This window comes from Citrus sinensis, chromosome 3 (assembly GCF_022201045.2).
Source record: "Citrus sinensis cultivar Valencia sweet orange chromosome 3, DVS_A1.0, whole genome shotgun sequence".
NCBI classification, from domain to species: domain Eukaryota; kingdom Viridiplantae; phylum Streptophyta; class Magnoliopsida; order Sapindales; family Rutaceae; genus Citrus; species Citrus sinensis.
The window spans coordinates 13,962,311-13,983,457 of NC_068558.1; the positions used below are offsets into that span (position 1 = coordinate 13,962,311).

Here is a 21,147-nt window from a genome sequence, read left to right on the forward strand (position 1 = left end):
CATAATTATATTAATGAGGGTTACAAAATGTGAGTGGAATAGATATTTCTTCAATATTAATGAGGGATGTGAGTGGAGTAGAGTCTCTTAAATATTAATGAGGGTAAAAATCTGGGCAATAGTCTGATTGTAATATCATTGTCTAGTTTGATTGTGATATCAATGTCAAAAAACTGTAGAGGTTATATTTTAAATCATAATTACCCATTTTTTATCCTCAATACCACAAGAAAATTTTATAAACCATGTATTTATCAATAAAAAAAATAAAGAAATAATATTATTGCTAATTATTAGCAGTATCATAGTCGTTATCATTATTTATGAATTTTAACTTTTTTTATTAATAAAAAAATTAAGAAATAATATTATTGCTAATTATTAGCATTATCATAGTCGTTATCATTATTTATGAATTTTAACTTTTTTTATATTGACTATAGAATTCATTGAATTTAATTAACTATTTTTTAGCCTTTGACTGTAGTTCGATTAGTCATGAGGGCAAAACTATGTTGCAATTGTGGTATGGTACCACAGTTGCTTTCAGCCGTTGGATCCACAGTTGCATAATTACATTAACTGAATCTAATGGTTGAAAGCAACTGTGGTACCATACCACAATTGCAGACCCTAGTCATGAATACGCTTTGCACTAGGGGTGGGCATATCGGGTTTCGGTTCGGGTTATTCGGGTTTCAATTTGGGTTTCAACCTGATTGGGTTAGAGAATTGAACCCAATCGGGTTGAAAACGCCAATTCGAACCGAACCGAATTTAATTCGATTCGGGTTCGTAATTCGGATCGAATTGGGTTGGTAATTCAGGTTAATTCGGGTTAGAACAATTTAATTCACAAATTCTACCAAAAACCACTTAAAATCCAAAAATTTCAAATCAAAACATCCTTAACAACATTTTAACAAGTCTTTTTAAAGTTAATGAAACATAAAACATGTAGTCAAAGATATTTTTTTTTGTTTAATACATTATATATATATATATTTATTTATTTTTAAAAGCCAAAACTTAAAAAAAAATTGAACCCGAACCGAATTTTAACCCAAATGGGTTGATAGTTTGAATCTGTTTGGGTTGCACATGTTAACCCAAACGAACCGAATAAGATTCTTATTTGTTATTATCAAATGGATAGTAAGGGTGCATTTGGCAACACAACAGCTCCCTACCATATATTCTTTTTTTATATATATTAAACTATCTGATAGCTTAAGACCACATTGGGTCTCAACTAATTGAGATTCGAGTCGAGTGTGATCACTAGAGCGGAAAGCTTCTCAACAAGTATTTAACGCAATTGTATTCCCAAATCTCGAACCGAATACTTTAGTTAAATTATAATAATCACATACCAACTAATCTATACACTTGTTGATTGCTCACCACTCCCTACCCTATATTCTAAGAAATAATTTAGGAGAATATAGGGTGGGGAGCAGCTACATTGCCTTAAACGCACAGTAAGAGGTAAGGCTTTTTACCTAAAATCGTTTGGGCCTAAGCCCCAAGGCCCAGTTTCAAATTTAAACCCTGAAAAAAGAACAATTTTCTTCACCTTTTTCATCTTCTTAAATATTTTAACCTAAAAGAGGAATAAGAAATAATGCCTTTTTAATTCTAACGCAGGTTTCCACTTTCCAGTAATTTGCTCTATGGATTAGCCAAAGGCAAGAGCATTGATATTTTCTTCTTCTTCGGCGATGACATTTATTTCTCAATAGATTCCTTCACTTTTCAAAGGTTAGTGCTAATTATTGTTATCAGTATCATAATCATAATCATTATCAATAATTATTGTTGTAACCTTAAGAATTAAACCTTTTCATGGTACCATTAGCTTTCTTTGTTCCCTGTAATTATTTTACTCCTTCTCGAAGTTAATTTTTATGATAAACCCATTATCCTTTTTTGTTTAATTTGCCCAGTAGGTTTCAGTTTCTGTAATGTATTTGATTCTTTAATTGTCCCCGTTGCTTTAGTGTTTAAGTTTAGTTCTTATGTTGGTTACAATTTTTATTTTTATTCAGATTTTTAAGTTGGAAAAGTGAATCTTTATTCCTAATTAAATCTTTGGAGTAGGAAAAATATGTCTGGAAGAAATCGTGGGCCCCCTCTTCCTATGAAAGGTGCCCCGCCTGTGGGGCTGCCACTTCCAGTGCATGAACCTCAGTTTGGCAGAGGCCTCGGGCCAATGCCACCTCATCCAGCACTTCTTGAGGAAATGAGGGAAACCCAGTTCGGGATGGGTCCCAGACCGCTTCCACCAACCCATCCAGCAATTATTGAGGAGCATCTTGCAGCTCAGCATCAAGATATTCAAGGTCTTTTAGCTGATAACCAAAGGTTAGCTGCCACTCATGTTGCACTAAAGCAGGAGCTGGAAGTGGCACAGTATGAGTTGCAGCGGATGGTGCACTATGCTGATTCATTTCGGATGGACAAGGATGTTCAGATGAGGGAAATGTATGACAAGTCGGTTCAGTTGGAGGTTGATCTTCGTGGGGTGGAGGCGATGCGGAGTGAGCTTCTGAAGGTCCAGGCTGATATTAAGGAGCTTACTGCTGTGAGACAGGAGCTTACAGGTCAGGCGCAAATGATGAGTCAAGATTTGGTTAGGTTGACGGCAGATTTGCAACAGGTTCCAGCCTTGAAGGCAGAAATTGAGAATGTGAAACAGGAACTGCAACGTGCAAGGTAAATGTTTACATTAGGTTTCTTGTTGTGTTAGTAAAATAAGCGCTAAAATAAGCGCCAGCATAACCTGGGACCATATTTCTAATCTGTGGAGGATTTTGTTTGGTTTTTGGGGATCTAGAGCCGCCATTGAATTTGATAAGAAAGGATATGCAGAGAATTATGAACATGGCCAGGTTATGGAGAAGAAATTGATCTCAATGGCTCGGGAGTTGGAGAAGCTCCGTGCGGAGATCGCGAATTCGGAGAAAAGAGCTCGTGCAGCTGCTGCTGTTGGAAACTCTGGTATGTAATCGCACGGTGATCCATCTATTTGCAAATTTGTGCAAAATGCAAGTGATTTTTTTGTCTAATATTTATGGACTCCTAATTGTAGTTATTATTATCTAAGATATCAAGCAAGAATGAATAGAAGAAAGACTAACGTGTGTAACAAAAAGAGATATGGCACACACGTAGAGACCGTTACGGTGTAAACCACTTAGTGGATATTTGAGGTATATGGATATGTGATCTAGTAGAGAACACATTCTTCTTCTATAGACATATTCTTAGGCGATTCTTTGATTTTGTTCGAAACAAGAGTTTGGTGGTTTATAACTGGTTTGAGCAAGGTTCAATTGAGCACCAAATGTGTAAATGTCATAAAGGAAAGAAAATAGACAAATCATGCATCTCAGCCGATATCATAAACTTGATTACTTTTATTTTAAAATTTTGGTTGTTACCAGTTTAATACTGAAGTGTTGATTAAGTTTGAAGCCTAGTTTATTTTAAAGAGATTTGTTAGTGTGTTTAATTAACTAAGTTCAGTGACTATAGTTCCTCCTGTGAAATTCTCACGATTGCTCGCAGGTGCCAGTTTTAACACTAATTATGGTACTCCTGAAGCAGGATATCCCTCCAATCCTTACCCTGTCAGTTATAGCATGAATCCTGTAAGTTTTCATTATATGCATATTCTTGCATATGCATATTGTCATATAAGTATTTACATATTTACGTATATTGTGTTTGTGTGAGATATTGGCTATTGATATAAGTTACTCTGGCAGGTTATATACAAATGCCATTTTCTTTTGGTAACTGTACAAGTATCTTATTATATCCACCCACATATTTCAGGTACAAGCTGGTGCAGAAACTTATCCTCATTATGGACCTGGACCTGGATCCTGGGGTGCATATGATATGCAGCGAGCTCAAGGACACAGATAGATTTCTCTCCAAATCATTCTAGAATTGTCTTACCTGGTATCTTGGACTACAACTTATTAGACATAGATTTAAGTTTGAACTGCTAGTCTGTTATATCATGAAAGACATATTGGGAGATTTTCTCTTCATTATGGGTTTCTGAAGTTGTACTTTAATTATTTTTGTTTCATATTAGCTTTGAGGTGCTATGTACTGTTTTCATTCGGTATCTTCTTCTGCAAACATTTGCAACCCAATTCTCCATGTTAGAATTACAGTTTGATAGAACTTCTTTTTGCTCTTGTTCATATTCATGAAACTTTGCTTTTTGTTCAAATAATCATATGAAGAGATCAGATATTTCTTCCTCTTATGGTTTTCAGATTCAAGATTTTTGTTTAATATCTGTCATTGTGGAAGTTAAAACTATAGAAAATGCCGGTGCTTTCACTGGTTTTAGCTTTTGTGGGGATATGAAGGCAGGCTTTGTTGATCATGTTTACCAAACATTGGAATTGGGTATAGAGCTTGATAAACACCTTAGGATTATAATGAGAGTTGACTTTGGCTTTCTGGTCCTTAAGGAGACTGATGTTCAAATTTGTTTTCCACACTCATCATTAGTGTGTTAGGTCAATCTTCCCAAACTGCCTGTAATCATCATGGATGATAATATGTTCTGAAGTCTCTATTGCAGCTTAGAACGTCCTCATGTAGGGTGTTGTTGTCACCTGTATTGGTATCTGGCCTCGCTATAGCTTCTCTGTTTTAACCTATATACTCTTCTTGTCTCTCATTACAAAAAGAACTGACGGCCTGTGGAGACCAGTCCTCTCTTTCATACTTGTGTGTAGTTATGAATCATTATTATTACCTCCAAATAATAGTCATTGGAGACCAGTCTTCCCCTTTCTATGTGAATATAATAATAATGTATTTGGTTAATTATTACATTTGATCAATACTCGTACATTGATATTCATTATGTAATCTCCCCACTCACACAAATGTGTGTTTGGATAAAAGAATATGCTAGATTGTGTTCCTTTTTGTATTATTATTTTAGTTAATTAATCATTTCATGGTTTCTGGTAAGTATTTTTCATCTAGCAGATAACCACTGGTGTAACCTGCAAGTTAGTTATGGGTTTTCAAACAATATTGAGAATATAGTAGATGAAGACCATAACACCAAGGGAAGTAGTTGGGATTAGATGAGAGCCGGCCAGCAGGAAGTAAATTACATGTCTATCTCTTGAATTTAGCTTTAGTTTGAAGACCTTGTCATTAGTGCAGGACTGCACCCTGAAGTTTATAAACCTTGGTCTGGATGTCTAATATGCACATGATACTTGTTTATAGGTTATAATGAATACTAGTTGGTAGTTGCTACCATGTCTATGATGTTGACTTCTGGCCCTCATCTAAGATTAGATGCAGGTAATTACTTTTGGTTATATAGAGCATGATATGAGATTCATGGCCTCATTTATATTCATGGAGGATGTTAAAGGCATCAAAGTTTAGCTATATGGATCACTGACGTTATGAAAATCATTTCATTATTTAAAAATTTATATCCTGATAGCTAGTTTTTAAAAATTTCAGACCATATGATTTTCTTTATGAATTTTAAAGTTCACTGCCTAACTGTACCTATGTATTGGTGTTTAGCTGTCCCACATTAGCTACTTTAAGGTGGTCACATTTTCCTATAATTAGGATAGGTTAGTCCACCTAGAAGGCAAGTCTTTGGGTTGGATATCTAGATGTTCTAGGCCCACCCTGTAACAAGTAGCATCAGGCAGTTGGTGTTGCACTGGCCGGCAAGGGTTTCATTCGAAAGGAGGATTGTTGAGTTGTCCGTTATTGGCTATAAAAAGGAAGAGAAATGGACACTTATATATAAGATGGGCTGGTCACTCCAACTGAAGGGCAGTCGTTGTCAGATACCTAGATATCCAAGGCCCGCCCCCTAATAATTTGTAGACTGTTAAATGAAATGCTTCAGAAAAATATTTCTTACATTTTGAAGCTCACAATTCAATATAGTAATCTGTGTTGTACTACTGATAAGGCTAATGGTTAGAATAATAAGAGCAAGAATCATCGTCATTTTCTCTGTTCAGCATTTATGCAATTAACACTCAATAGAGGTGGACGTTCAAGTCTTTAGTGGTTAGAATGTAGTTCTCTTCGTTTTGCTAGGAGGCTAGTTGTGTTATTTCTTTGGGAGGCATGCGTGGCTGCATCCTAGTGTGATGAAGGTTTTAATTCGTATTCATTATTCAAGGAAGATCTCAGTTTTTTGTTCTTTGACTTGACATGTAATATTTTTTATTTTTCACCAGTGGTGTTGCCTTGAGATGTTAATTGTGTCTTGATTTTGGTAAAACCAATATTGGAGGCTTGTGTTCGGTGCAAATAGGCATTCAGTTTTGTCTGATTTTTACTGATTAGATCAAAAGTTTCTAGCAAGTGGAAGGCTTAGTTTGTTCGTGTGCTAAGTACTTTAGTTTTAGATGGTTCTAAGGCCTAATCTCCCTCTTTCTCCCCACCTTTTGTTTTTCGTATGGCAAGTGTCGGGAGAGTTCTATTTCATTTTCCCCTAGATGATATCCATGAAGATGTTCTTCAGTTATTATTCCCCCACTGCAGTCTGTTCAGTTCATTGGCATGGTACTATGAGTACTGGGAATGAGTAAGTCGCAGAATTATGGGGGTAAGTAAACTTTTAGTTATGGAAGCTTTTTTTTCTGGAGTTGGAATGCTTTTTGATTCTGCCATTTGAACGGGAGTGGGACTGAGGAAAAACTTTCTTAAAGGATTACATGTTGGTTCCATCTAGAAAAGCTGCCGCCAATTACTGAAGGAAGCTTATCCATTGCATGAAGTTAGCGGTTAGTTGGCAAGTCATGCTATGAAACAAAGCTGCGGGATGAATTTCTGGTCAAGTAAGTGACGCTATGTTCTCAGAATATCATCTCCTTCATTCGATTATCATTTGTGTTTTCCTTCATTGGTTGTGACCAATGTATTTCTTTTCCTTTTAGATTGGTGCCAACTCCTCTTGCTAGTAGCAAATGATAGGTAGGACTCTTGTGGTCCGTGATTGAGTTGGTAGTTTTTGTAATTATAAAGCTCCTAAATTTTTAACTTTGTTTGGTCTTGATTTAATATCAAGAATTAATGCTATTCAAACTTTGATTTTATCATCTAGAAGTATCATGTATGAGTTGTCACATGAATGCATGCTTGCATCATTGCAGCTATTTAGCTTATGTCCCCAAGCTTATGATGGGAAAGCTTTGAATGAGTGAGTGGTTTTCCAATTCACTTGGTTTCTGCCATACCTGTATAATTGGTTTGGGTTAGTGCTTCTTCATTGCAAGTCTCAATGGAAATCCAGTGATCCTGAGTGGCAAAGTATTGTAGTATGATACGGAAAAACAATTGAAGCAGATTGCTGAGGATTTGATGTCAGTTTTAGGTACTTGTGGCTTCAAATAGAAGCGAAGAGGGGTGTTTGTTTGCCATAATCAAATAAATTTTGTGAAGTTGAACTACTGTCATTATACTGCATTGACGTCATGGTGATGGCAAAACAAATTTGACAGGTTTACCAAGTTAGAGGTTTAAAGGAAATTGAACCTCAAAATGGAAGTATCGTCAGTTGTTAGTTACTGTACTTGTCATCCTTCTTCCAATTGTTGTTTTGAATTTTCCCTTCTGTCCTGCAAATTGAATGATTTTAATTTGTTTTGTATTTGATGTATTATGTAACATCTTGCTCTCTATCTCTACCTCTCTCTCTCTCTCTGACACACACAGACACACACACACAGAGAAAATACTCCTTTTTTGAATTGTGGTTTAATGTATGAATTGACTTAAAAGTTTGTGCTGCTCTTTTTCTGCTTCTGCCTGGAATCTTATGCTGTATAGATGTAATCATTATGTTCTATGCTGTTTTTTTCCTTTCGTGTGTGTGTGTGTAAGTATTTGCATGATTATTTTACATGATTATGCATACTGGTATTTGATTTTATCTTTCTAGTCTCCTGAGAGCTTTATATTCAAGAAATATGGTATTGGTATTTTTGACTGGTTTCATTTTTTTTTCCCTCCCACTTTTTCTTCCTAGAGATTGATAGAAATAGATGTGCCACAAATGATGTGAAGCTTTATTATTCATTAATTATTTTTCATTGGAGTTCTTTTTCACTATTGAATAGTTATTTGTGCAATATCACTACCCTGATTGATGTGGTTATTTCACTTGAATATTTTTGTTTGAATCTAATTTCCTTTCCTTGCCTTCATAATCAAATAAATGAATAAGCATTATTCTGCAATTTAGTTCTATATTATTATTATTCTCTAAAATTTACCATTAGTTGTCTTGCCTCATAAATAATTTGTTCTCATGCCCTTTTGTGTTTTATATGTCTAGGTTCAAGATCTTTTGGGCTCTTCAAAGTCGCTGCTTCAGCTATCATGCACTGATTTTGAATTTTAATCAGGTAAATACATGTTTGTTGATTTGGACTATTGTATGGTTATGGCATTGCTTTTGTATCCGGTTAAAAGGCCAACTGAACAAGAGAGAAAGATGGGTTGTAAAGCTGGTGTTTGGAGAACTTGACATCTTTTAATTGGTAATTTGACATGTATACTTCACCTTGGTTATGTTGGGCAATAAAATAAGGTGGTAGTAGGCACTAAGCAAGGTTGAAGACGCATAATGTTTTGTTTTCAAAATAAAATTAATTGGGGAGTGATATTTATTATGTTTTCGGTTGTCTTTGCATTAAAGTATTGTTGCCACATGCAATATTACAATGACATATCTACGGGTAGTATCATTGGTGTCCCTTGACGTATTGGTTAAATGTTAGTGGATTTGGAAGTGGTCTAGTTCAATGGAAACTCCAGCGCTTTACATTTGAAACTTCTCATTTTGTCTTTTCTGTTTTCTTTTGGGTGGATGGTACTGCCTATTAGGGTGATTGTAATCTCAATTGTCCAGACTAGTTACCTGTGAATTGTGGTATGTAGTCTATTGAAGATCCACCAGCATATTGACTCATTGATTGCCTGTTGTTAAGACCATAAAATCAACTCAACTTGTTAACCAAGCTTAAGCACTCTTCAATAAAGGCCATACGCATTTAACCCCACTTAATTTAGTGTAAAAATTCGTCTGCATTTCTGATGGTTGATTATTCTAATAACTTGATTCTTATTCTCAGGTGATCTCTTAATTGGCGACACAGTCAAGAGCCATTCCCAATTGTTGAGTTCTTAATGCACCTCCTGCATGCAAGTCCTTTCATAGAAGATTTAAGACACCACTTTAGTGAATTCACTCGACAAGGGTTTTAATGTGTTCTTCTGCTTATTTTATCAATTTCTCCACTCTGGCGGTGTTTTGGTTCTAGTTCTTCTGGGAGGAACCTTGCAGCAAGATTCTGTATGGGTTCCCGGCTCAAATGATTTTAAACGGTTTGGGTGTCAGATTCACTCTTGATCAAGTCTGGATCTCATATTGGAGCACCCGTCTGTGATGATAACGTCGAGGTATTTTTTGCTTCGCATTGTAAATTTCATTTCTTAGTAATAACATTAGATTGTACAGCTAACACGTGGCTCAATCGGGAAGGGATAAAAAACAAAATGATGTTCTCATATCAATACATAGTTTTGTAGTAGAAGCTCAAGAGATTGTCTTCATATCATTACACAATTTTGTACTATAAGCTCGTAGTTTCCATTTTTTGCCTCCCAAGCAAAGATTGGAGACCCCACCCTTCCTCCCCTTACTATATTGACAATTATCCACTTTTCCTCGGTCTTTTTGAAGATGACGTTAAAACGAAACGGTGGTAGCCCATTTATTCTCTTGTCCCTCAATCTTTTAAATTACTGGAAAAAATAGAAACTAAACAAATTAATTACTTGCAAAATTTCAATTCAATACAATCAACCATAAAAAAAACTTTTAAAAAAAACTTTTTTTTTTCTTTTTTCACCAAAACAACAATACAACAGAACCAATCAACTACCATTTCTCGGCTCCTCATCATTTGATCGACCGCCCTAGATCGTGAATGCCTCTTTTCGACTTGAAGCCCAAAGCCACGAGCTGCGTTGAAATAAATTAAAAGACCAAATTGAAAAAAAAAAAGGCTACGTTGAAAGAAATTAAAAGACCCAAAAAAAAATTTAATACAGCCTATTTTATTTTATAATATATTCGCGTAATAGTATTTATTATTATTATTATTGTTATTTTTGGTTAAGTTTGATTCTTAACATATTCAAGCAATGGATCCCTATTGTATCTGTCTCTATATACACACATAAAAAACCGAAAGTGGGCTCACTTCTTTTCTGGGTTTTAAATTATTGAATTTTTGGTAGCCTTGATTAGAAAAAAAAAAAAAAAAAAAAAGCGTGCAGACAAATGACAAAGAGTTAATTTTAGTTTTTTAGATTTATTTGATCTGCTACTACGTTGAAACAATTTGTCTTCTTTCATAGCATATTGCAGTTTTAAAAAAAAATGTAGATGCACCAAGCAAATTGTAAAGGGCATGACTCGTTAAATCAGATGTGATTAGATCGGAAATAGAGCTTTTTGGTGAGTCAAAATCTTATTTATATTGTAATATTTCACATAGTTACTGAGAGAATTCCTGAACTACTTTATAAGTTTTAATCTCTCCTAATTAAATAACGCATTCTGAGTTGTAAAGCCTAATAACAAGACTGTGACGAGTTGTATGCCCAAAGTAAACAATATCTATTTAGTTGTGGGGTTTGATTGTTGGGCTTATGTTGTTAAAATTCTCGTCACATGAAAAAATATTTTGTCTTTAAAATTGAAAGTACCTTATTATCTCAAAGCAAACAATACTATTAATCTGACTGATTAATCTTAGACAAACTAATCTCAAAAGAAGTCTACAGTATCCTAAACCAATAACTTTAATATCAATTGTAATAGTTCAAGCCTAACAACCAAATAGTTATTATCCGCTTCAATATGATTGATCAAGTTTAGACAAAATCTCTAATATCAATTGTAACAACCTATGACCAAAAATTAAGTAAAAATTGTTCGCTTTAATTGTAGCAACCTATGCTCAAAAGAAATCTATAGAATGAATAATGTGTTTCCACTTGCTCTTTTCTTTGAAAATTAATCCCGTGATAGAGAAGAAATTGGAGGACAATTAAATTGGCATTTTCAGCCTAACTGATATATGTGTTTATGAAGGCAATTATACTGCCAAAAAGAAGCCTAAACTTAGGATCCCCTCACTCTACATCAACATAAGGTTTTGTTCGTTGTGCTCATGCTTTTTGCATTGATGAAACTAATAGACATTTATGGTAATTATTATTTAATCAATTTTGATGTTTTCTAAAGGCGTTTAATATCTAATTTTATCCTTTCTTTTTTCTTTTTACTATATATATTGACAAACTTAAGTTTTCTCTTCTAATATGGAATTAGATTCAAAAGTCTCAATTTGGTTTCTTCTAATACAAATTCTATTTTATTTGAGGGACCAATTTAGACATGTTATAAAATAAACTGAAACACATTTTTTCATAGATTCTTGATCTATTGTGTGTGTGACTGTACATGTGATGGGTATTTATACGGTTTTATCAATGATATATTGTCATGTGTGACTACGTACACCTAATCGAAATCCTTGTTTAATATAATATAATTATTAATCATACATTTTTGAATCGTATTGAAGGTCTATTTAATATTGAGTTTGATTGACTGAAATATTCTTATGCTAGCAAATATTAAGTTCAATTTGACTTTGAAGAAACTTATTTGGTTACTGTTTATTTTGAATTGGACGCCCTCTCAATGTTGTTCGTGTTGTTAATTTAGAGACGGGAAGTCCGAAGTCGTAAGGAGATTTATTGGGTTGTTTCCAATATTAAATGGAGAATGCTTCCTCGTCATTTCTTTCTTATTCAACACGTGTGCCGTTCTTCAAATCTTGCAGCTCATGGGCTTGCAAGGTTGACTCTGTCCACACGGTCGTTTACTGTTTAGTTAGAAGAGGTTCCTTTGGAAATCTCAGACTCTTGTTATAATTTTTACTTAATTTTTAACAGTCAGAGTCCAACAACTAAGTAGATATTGTCCGTTTTGAACACACAATCCGTCATGATTTTGTTATTAAACTTTGCAATCCAAAATACATCTATTTAGTTAGGAGAGCATAAGACTTATAAATTAATTCAAAAACTCTCTCGCTCACGATGCCATATATTACATGTATTATTTGGAAAAAAATTTGAGATCACAAAGTATAGTATTTTTTTTTTATTTTCGCCCTAATATGTGTCGGTGAAATTTTGGAAATCAGGGCTTCCACTATATAAAGATTGATTTAGCTTCAATAGTTAAAATTTTGCTATAACAGAGTGCGGGGTACTGTTAAAAAATCAGTGGGAAGGAGAAGGTTTCCAGCAAAGATTGTCCGACAACAGTCGGCAGGTGTGCACTGTTGAGATATAATTAATAATCTAGTAAATTGAGCAAGAAGTTTGAAGGGTTATTTGGTTTGTTTTTCAATGTGAAGTAAAGGGTAGAATTGATGTTTGTAATGTGGCTTTGGAAATGTAAAGCATGATTAATGTAATCTCTAGAGTTATCTATAATGCATATAAATATAGAACTCTGGTTGTATGAAAAGCAAGAGAGAAACGAAAAAATGAATTAAGCAATAAAGTTTCAGTAATTTCCAGCAAAATACTCTGTTCTTAAATCAAAAGATTTTCTGCACTTCCGCTTGCACCCAACAAATTTGGTATCAGAGCTTTTCCAAAACACCCTCAAAATGACATCAAATACCTTACCCACATTATTTTCATATGCTCCCAGTCAAGTTCCAATATTTGAAGGGGTACATTATGAATATTGGAGTAATCAAATGGAAACCTTTTTCCTCTCTCAAAATTTATGGGATGTTGTTGAAGATGGATATGCTGAACCACCAGAATCTGCAAGTTCTTCAGATTGGACTCCAGCACATCAACAACAGTATAAAGAAAACATACAGAGAAATGCCACGACACTTCGATATATCCAGCAAGGTGTTAGTAAGTCAATTTTCCCCAGAATATTTGGTGTCAAAAAGGCCAAAAATGCTTGGGAAATCTTAAAACAAGAATTTCAAGGTTCCGAAAAGGCAGTCACCATCAAGTTACAGACTTTGTGGAAAGAGTTCGATAATTTATCAATGAAAGACAGTGATGGAGTTCAGGATTTTTGCAGTAGAGTTACTGAGATTGTGAACCAGATTAAAGGTTGCGGGGACTCCATTGAAGACAAGAAGGTGAATGAAAAGGTGTTGAGATGTCTTCCTCCAAAGTTTGATCATGTAGCAGCAGCCATTGAAGAATCAAGGGATTTGTCCAAGATGACTTTTTCAGATTTGTCAGGATCATTACGGTCTCATGAGCAAAGAATCAATCGACCTTCAAGTCAGCCTACAGAGCAAGCTTTTTAGTCAAAGATTAATAACTCAGACTAGAATAAAAGCAGCAAGAAAGACCAGAAGAACGGAGGCTCGTCTCAAAGAAACGGACAGCGTGGCAAAGGGAAAAGAGAACAGAACGACAACCGCAACAAGTGGAAAAATGACAGAGGGAATTCACAGTAAAATTCAGACTCTCAGTGCATCATTTGTAATCGGTCTAATCATGAATCAAAAGATTGTCGTTATAAATGCACAAGGTGTCGCATTCCTAACCATTCTCAAAGGGATTGCTGGTATCAAAATAAGAAAGGAAAAGATGAGGCAAATTTTACAAAAGAAGGTGATGGAGATTACTTGTTTTATTCAAGTAAAGGTGCTGAACGTGAATTATATAATTTGTGGTACTTGGATAGCGGCTGCAGCAACCACATGACTGGAGAACGTGACATTTTCATCAGCCTTGACCAAAGTTTTAATTCGCTAGTGAAGCTTGGAGATGGAAAGATGCAGAAAGCTGTGGGAAAAGGCACTATTGCTGTCCATACAAAGGGAGGTAACAAAAAGCTTATTTCTGACGTTCTTTATGTTCCAAATTTAACTCAATACCTCTTGAGTGTGGGGCAGCTAATTCAAAAGGGTTTTTCAATTTATTTTGATGATGAGAAATGCAAAATTATTGATAAAACTAATAATCACACAGTGGCCGTTGTTGAAATGTCAAAGAACAAAGTTTTTCCTCTTGTTATGCCACTTGATGAGAATGTTGCTCTCAAAACTGAAAATTTAGATTTGTCAAATTTATGGCATCTCAGATATGGTCATTTAAATTATAAAGGGCTGAATTTGCTCAAGCAAAAGAACATGGTGACTGGCTTACCTGACGTTGGAAGATATGAAAAAGTTTGCGAGGGCTGTATATATGGAAAAATGCATAGACTTCCATTTCCTAAAAATTCGTGGAGAGCCAAAGCCCCGTTGGAGTTGGTGCATGCTGATATTTGTGGTCCTACAAGGACTCTCTCTCTCAATAACAGGAGATATTTCATTCTTTTTGTTGATGACTATACAAGGATGATGTGGATTTATTTTTTGAATGAAAAATCAGAAGCTTTCTCAACTTTTCTTCAGTTTAAAGCTCTTGCAGAAAGGCAAAGTGGATGCAAAATGAAGACCTTGAGAACTGATCGTAGTGGTGAATTTATCTACACTCCATTCATGAATTATTGCAGGGATAATGGAATTCAAAGACAACTTACTGTCAGCCGAAGTCCACAACAAAACGGAGTCGCAGAACGGAAGAACCGTACCATTGTAGAGATGGCAAGAAGCATGTTAAAAGGCAAAGGCATTCCTAACAACTTATGGGCAGAAGCATGTCATACAGCTATGTACATTCTCAACAGGTCTCCTACAAAAGCTGTTAGAGACAAAACTCCATTTGAAGCTTAGCACAACCGAAAGCCAACTGTTGATCACTTGAAGATTTTTGGGAGTATTGCTTATGCTCTTATTCCAGCTCAAAACAGGGAGAAGTTTGATGAAAAAGGTGAAAAATATTTGTTTATTGGCTATAGTGATGAGTCTAAAGGGTATTGGTTGTTGAATCCTACAACAAATAAGCTTGTTATCTCAAGAGATGTTGTATTTGATGAGGCATCAGCTTGGCAGTGGGAAAAAGATCAATCTCAAGCATCTAGCTTTTTTGAAGCTCCTGTATCTCCACCAAATTCTTCACAGCAAAATAATTTGGAACCAAATTCTCCAAATTCAGCAGCAGAAAGTTCTTCGGATGATGAAAGTCCTCCAAGGAAGATAAAGTCAATGAGAGAAATTTATGAGTCATGTGAACTTGCTTTATTTTCTTGTGAGCCTCATGACTTTGAAGAGGCCTCAAGAAATGAAGATTGGATCAAAGCAATGAACGAGGAAATGGCCACCATTGTGAAAAATAAAACTTGGGAGATGGTTAATTTGCCAAATGGAAAAGAAACAATTGGGCTGAAATGGATCTTCAAAATCAAGTACAATGAAGATGGTTTAGTTCAAAAATATAAGGCGCGGCTCGTTGCCAAAGGATACTCTCAGCTGCCTGGAGTTGATTTTACAAAAACGTTTGCTCCCGTAGCTCGAATGGAGACTATTCGAACTGTTCTTGCCTTGGCAGCCCAAATGGAATTAAATGTGTTTCAGCTAGATGTAAAATCGGCATTTCTAAATGGTGAAATTGAAGAAGAGGTTTATGTTGAGTAGCCTAAAGGATATGAAGTGAAAAGTGAAGAAAACAAAGTTTATCGACTCCGAAAAGCCTTGTATGGCTTGAAGCAAGCCCCTCGAGCGTGGAATAGCAGAATTGATAGATATTTCGTTAAAAATGGATTTGACAGAAGCTCAAGTGAACCTTCTCTTTATGTTAAAAAGGAAGGTACTGATTTCCTTATTGTTTGCCTTTATGTTGATGATCTAATTTATTGTGGCACTAATATGAAAATGGTGGAAGAGTTTAAAAAAAGCATGCTAGATGAATTTGAGATGACTGACTTGGGCTTAATGAAGTATTTTCTTGGTATTCAAGTGAAGCAAGCCAGAGGAAAAATCTTCTTTTGTCAAGAAAAATATGTAGAAGATTTGTTGAAGAAATTCCACATGTTCAAATGCAAACCAGCACCTACTCCTATGGGTTTGAATGAAAAATTGAAACATGATGAAAAAGAAGAAAAGGCTAACGCAAGAATCTATAGAAGCTTGGTTGGTTCGTTGATTTATCTAACCAACTCAAGACCTAACATTTTGCACTCAGTTAGTGTTCTTTCTAGATTTATGGATGATCCAAGGAAGTCCCATTATATTGCAGCAAAGAGAATCTTAAGGTATCTTCAAGGAACAAAAAAGCAGGGGATCATGTATGAAAAAGAAGACAATTGCAAGCTTGTTGGTTTTACTGATAGTGATTGGGCTGGTTCCCTTGATGACAGAAAAAGCACATCAGGTTATTTATTTTGTCTTGGTACAAATGTGATTTCATGGAGCTCAAGGAAGCAGAAGTCAGTAGCTTTATCCTCAGCCGAGGCAGAGTACATTGCAGCAACTGAATCAGCTTGTGAAGCCGTTTGGCTTAGAAGAATTCTCTAGGATTTGCAGTTCAATCAAGATGTTGCAACAACAATTTATTGTGACAACATGTCAGCCATTGCTCTAACAAAGAACCCCGTATTTCATGCTAAATCTAAGCACATTGAGCTGCGTTACCACTACATCCGTGACTTAGTAAGCAAAGGAGAAGTTAATATGAAGTTTATCAGCACTAATGAGCAGCCAGCAGATTTTCTGACCAAAGCAATCATCATTGAGAAGTTTGAAAAATTCAAGAAGCAATTGAAGATTACTAATTAAGAGGGGGTGTTGAGATATAATTAGTAATCTAGTAAATTGAGCAAGAAGTTTGAAGGGTTATTTAGTTTGTTTTTCAACGTGAAGTAAAGGGTAGAATTGATGTTTGCAATGTGGCTTTGGAAATGTAAAGCATGATTAATGTAATCTCTAGAGTTGTCTATAATGCATATAAATATAGAACTCTGGTTGTATGAAAAGTAAGAGAGAAACGAAAAAATGAATTAAGCAATAAAATTTCAGTAATTTCCAGCAAAATACTCTGTTCTTAAATCAAAAGATTTTCTGCACTTCCGCTTGCACCCAACATGCACACCATTTTTTATTTTTATTTCTTTTCCTTCTTCAATCGTTGTTTCAAAGAACTTCTATGCTTTGTCAGTCTCATTTTCGTAGCATAGTTCCTCAATTTAACAATTTAAATATTACCACATCACGCTTTATGCCTCGACCAACCATCTCAATAGAAAGAACATGTACAAAAACTATGGAAGGAAAATTCTAGTAGAATGTCCAAACACAACATGAATATGATCCGAAACTATTAAGATCTAAATCCTCCCGTGTTCATGGGGAGATGATGATTCTTCCATTTTAAAGTTTCTGCATGCACAGCTTGTTCTTTGTTAAGTTTATTTATGTTGATCTGCAAGAGATGAAAAGCTTACTTATTATTGTCTAACAAGCCGTGATATTGTATATGTATATCTACCTAACCTAACCATTCCTTTTGGTTTAGGTTTCTCTTTTGGTTTTACTTTATAACTAACCATTCCTATTGATTAAACAATTAATAAACAAAAAAAAAAAAGAATTCTACTTTAATTATTTGTTCTCATTCGATAATCTATCCTACCAGAAATTCTAGAATACATTGAGATATTGTGTTAGTCATCTAACGACTAAATAATGTTCTGTCATGTGTGCATTTATATCACTCATACTAATAAATATAATTCTAATAAAACTCTTTACTCCTGATGGAACCCTATAATTCTAATAAAAATTGGACAAAATATATAATAAAAAATCCATTCCATAATCATAAAGCAATTTTTTTTTTTAAAAAAAAAATCTGAATTGTTTAATCCAGAAATACAATGAAATGAAATTGTAACAAGAGAAAGAGCAAAGTATTGCAATTACTAACCATTCGGATTATTTTGGCAAAAATATCACTGAATTTTAGATTCTTTGAAGCAAATTAAAATTAACAAAAACTGGCAGTAAAATACATACCTGTGACAAATTCATATAGAATTAAACCTCAATAAATGTACAGCGTACTATTCATTACTACAACATAATCACCATCATAATGGATATTTATGTGCATTTAGGATATGTTTGAGGGATTGCGTTGGATCCTCAAATAATATATAATTAATTTTGAAAATAGTTTTGAGTTATCTAAAAATTAGAGAAATTTTTTCTTTATATATTTGATAAATTACTCGTCAAAGTGTGGTCAATCTACAATGAAATGATCAAAATATTACTCTCAATTATGTATAAAAATAATTTCACTAGTTTTTTATTTCTATTTATGTTTTCTAAACATAATTAATACCAGTGTGCTAATAATATTATTTTAAATTTAATAAAAAAATAAATGAATAAATTATAAAAATATGTGTTCATTTAGAGTTGCAGGGTGTCACTCAGGTTGATTCATTTCAGACTTTGTTTTAAGGGTGGTTTTGAAAATACACATTCATGAAGGGCACTTTTGGTATTGTGCCTTCAAAATATTCTCATACAAACAAATTTAAAAAATACCTTGTCTAAATATTAGAATCAAAACAAAATATAATTATACTTCCGCATCCGAGTATGACTCAAGGTTTCTTTATTAGCTTTAGCATATTTATAATTACTTCTCATATTGGGACAAAAAAAATTGACCTCTAATCCATTCCTTCTAATTCTTTGATCTACCTAAAACAATCATGTATGCTAGACTCTAGAAATGTACATCAGGCATGTAGAATAAATAAGATTCTACGTTAGTAGAATTATCAGAATTTTATGACTTTGAGTTAATTTCGACAGACAGCATGCTGACATTTCTTGCACGCATTAATAATAAACACTTGAGGAAATAATGAAACTACTACTTTCAAAAACCCAATAAAAACATGAAGATTACAGACAGTAGCAAATAGGTTATGCCTCTATATGACATTGCTGTCTGGCAACTGCAGCTTTTAAGTTACACTTCTAAAGTGTTCCTTATATTTGTTTAATTACTTTTATTATATTTATTAAATTATTTTTCAAAATTCATATTTCATCACATCAAATATAGGGCGGAAAGGACCCTAAATATGAGAGAACAAAGAAAAAAAAATGTAATTCCTGACAACTAATTTAGATTTTAGCATCAATTATCATTAAAATTAAGTCGCATGAAACAAAATAAAAAATAATAATTGCTGTAAAATACGTACATGAGAGTCAGAAGGCTTGAGGATTTGTGAGATATAATTAGGGGTTTTTACAAGCGATATACAATGGGGAATAATAGGGAAATTATCGTTTTGACCCCTAATTTTTTTCCTAACTACGGTATCCCCTTTTTGCCCGCCCAATATCCCATTACCCTTGACCCGCTTGGTATTGCAAGTTTACCCTAAGGTAAATAGCGGATGAGGGTAGAGTTTTTTAACTTAAATTTTTTTGTTTGAAGTAATTAAATTCTATTATTTTTTCACTTTTAAATTTGCACTGATAAAATGATTAGATTCGAAAATTTAAATCAACAACTAGAAGCTTCCAAGAATGAGTGAAATTATAAATGAATGATTGATTATTTCTCCTATAACTTGGGTAAAATGTCTTTCATGTAATCCAATTGTGGTAATATTTACCTTTTTGTATCCCTTAACCGTTATCTTTTTTTCATAGGAAATTATCAGCCATATACCCTTAAATGACACCCATATTAAACGTGTGTGAACATTTTTAAAGTGTATCACTCGTATACCCTGAGTTGACAAAACACCTCTGCCGTCCACCAATCCGTTAACTTCCGTTTGCAAGCGCTGACATCATAAGGGTAATTTAGTCTTTTAAGATTGATGAAACTTTGATTAAAAAAAGATATGTCATCCCATTTACTTAGTAAAAAATGACATGTCATATGATATATATTGATAAAAATGACATGTCATCCTATTTATCGGATAATTATTAATAATTGCTAAAAAAAACTACTTTACAACCGAATCTACTCCTCTAAAATTTAACTTAAATTTTTAGAGATCTACTCCTCCAAGCTCCAATTGAAAATTTTTATGGTATAATATGTATAATTGTAAATAATATGTTGTTAATAATTTTTTTATGGTATAATATGGATATTTTTTATGGATAATTGCTAATAATATGTACCATTAATAATTTATTTTTTAATAAAAAAATGTATTGTTAATAACAAAATAAAAAAATTGTGTATTGAAAATTTACGTTAATTTTTGGGGTAAATTTATCCTTTTTATCTCATTTTGAGTTTCAAGGGCAAAATAGTTAATTTGCCATAATTCTGTTAACTTTCTAACAGAAGTTAATGGATTGGTGGACAGCAGATATGTTTTGTCAACTTAGGGTATACGAGTGATATACTTAAAAAGTGTTTACACACGTTTGATACATGTGTCATTTAAGGGTATATGGCTGATAATTTTCCTTTTTTCATTTGACATATTCTGATTAGTTAGTCCAAGTAATTTTTCTTTAAAATCATTTTGGTCTCTGAGAATTTGAGCAAACTATGTCACGCTCTTCCATTTTCAGGTACAAAAGATTATTTATATAGCGATCTTTATTTCATCATGTGATTAAGTTTTTTCATCTTTTAAATAATAATTTACTATCTTTTACATTATTTTTTAACCACATATAATCATTGTCACTTCAAATATGATACATTAGAATGTATCATACATTAACCCAATAATAGTGTCCAACAACTTAAAAGTTGAATCAACAAAACTATGTTTAGGTTTACAAAAATAACTTCTGAATTTGATGTATCATACATTATAATTCGAGTTTAGAAAATTTTTTATCAATTTTTTTTATTTTCTATAATCTGTCCAGTCTAATACCTAATTGATTTGATCAATCCTAGTATAAATTAATGGTGAAAAAAAACCTAACAATTATTATAATATATCAAATCTAAAAGTTATTTTTGTAAATTTAAACATAATTTTGTTGATTCAACTTTTAAGTTGTTAGACACTACTATTGGGTGGGCAACACTGATGTTTGCCCCGGGTCAAACCCCGAAAGAGCTCTAAAACGACGTTGTTTCATCGATTAT

The 21,147-nt window shown here is 33.7% G+C and overlaps 2 protein-coding genes and 1 long non-coding RNA gene across 9 annotated transcripts; 2 read left to right on the forward strand and 1 right to left on the reverse strand.

Annotated features, from left to right (window-relative positions):
• Positions 1–1,595: 1,595 nt before the first annotated feature.
• Positions 1,596–9,632, forward strand: SMC (structural maintenance of chromosomes domain-containing protein). Of its 7 annotated transcripts, XR_003065162.2 has the most exons (8): positions 1,596–1,761; positions 2,101–2,715; positions 2,837–3,000; positions 3,571–3,653; positions 3,841–3,969; positions 6,493–6,866; positions 8,366–8,435; positions 9,165–9,632. XR_003065162.2 is itself a non-coding variant. In XM_025097977.2 (5 exons), exons 2-5 carry the CDS (start codon positions 2,108–2,110, stop codon positions 3,931–3,933), a joined length of 948 nt encoding a protein of 315 aa, XP_024953745.2. In that variant the 5' UTR covers positions 1,596–1,761; positions 2,101–2,107; the 3' UTR covers positions 3,934–4,136.
• On the reverse strand, positions 9,589–10,360 carry LOC127901108 (uncharacterized). The gene is made up of 2 exons (XR_008053187.1): positions 9,978–10,360; positions 9,589–9,837 (listed from the first exon to the last, which is right to left on the reverse strand). It is a non-coding gene; the product is annotated as an uncharacterized LOC127901108 (long non-coding RNA).
• Positions 10,361–15,920: 5,560 nt separating this feature from the next.
• Positions 15,921–16,562, forward strand: LOC127900588 (secreted RxLR effector protein 161-like). Its single transcript, XM_052435743.1, has one exon. The coding sequence runs from the start codon at positions 15,921–15,923 to the stop codon at positions 16,560–16,562; it is 642 nt and encodes a 213-aa protein (XP_052291703.1).
• The last annotated feature ends 4,585 nt before the right edge of the window (positions 16,563–21,147 follow it).

What these genes read in the sequence shown, in the direction of transcription:
- SMC (XM_025097977.2), top strand. Translation starts at nt 2,108, where the DNA reads ATGTCTGGAAGAAATCGTGGGCCCCCTCTTCCTATGAAAGGTGCCCCG. An exon ending in CAGGAACTGCAACGTGCAAG is followed by an intron (nt 2,716 to 2,836) that starts GTAAATGTTTAC and finishes TTGGGGATCTAG; the next exon opens with AGCCGCCATTGAATTTGATA. An exon ending in TCAGTTATAGCATGAATCCT is followed by an intron (nt 3,654 to 3,840) that starts GTAAGTTTTCAT and finishes CACATATTTCAG; the next exon opens with GTACAAGCTGGTGCAGAAAC.
- LOC127900588 (XM_052435743.1), top strand. Translation starts at nt 15,921, where the DNA reads ATGGTGGAAGAGTTTAAAAAAAGCATGCTAGATGAATTTGAGATGACT.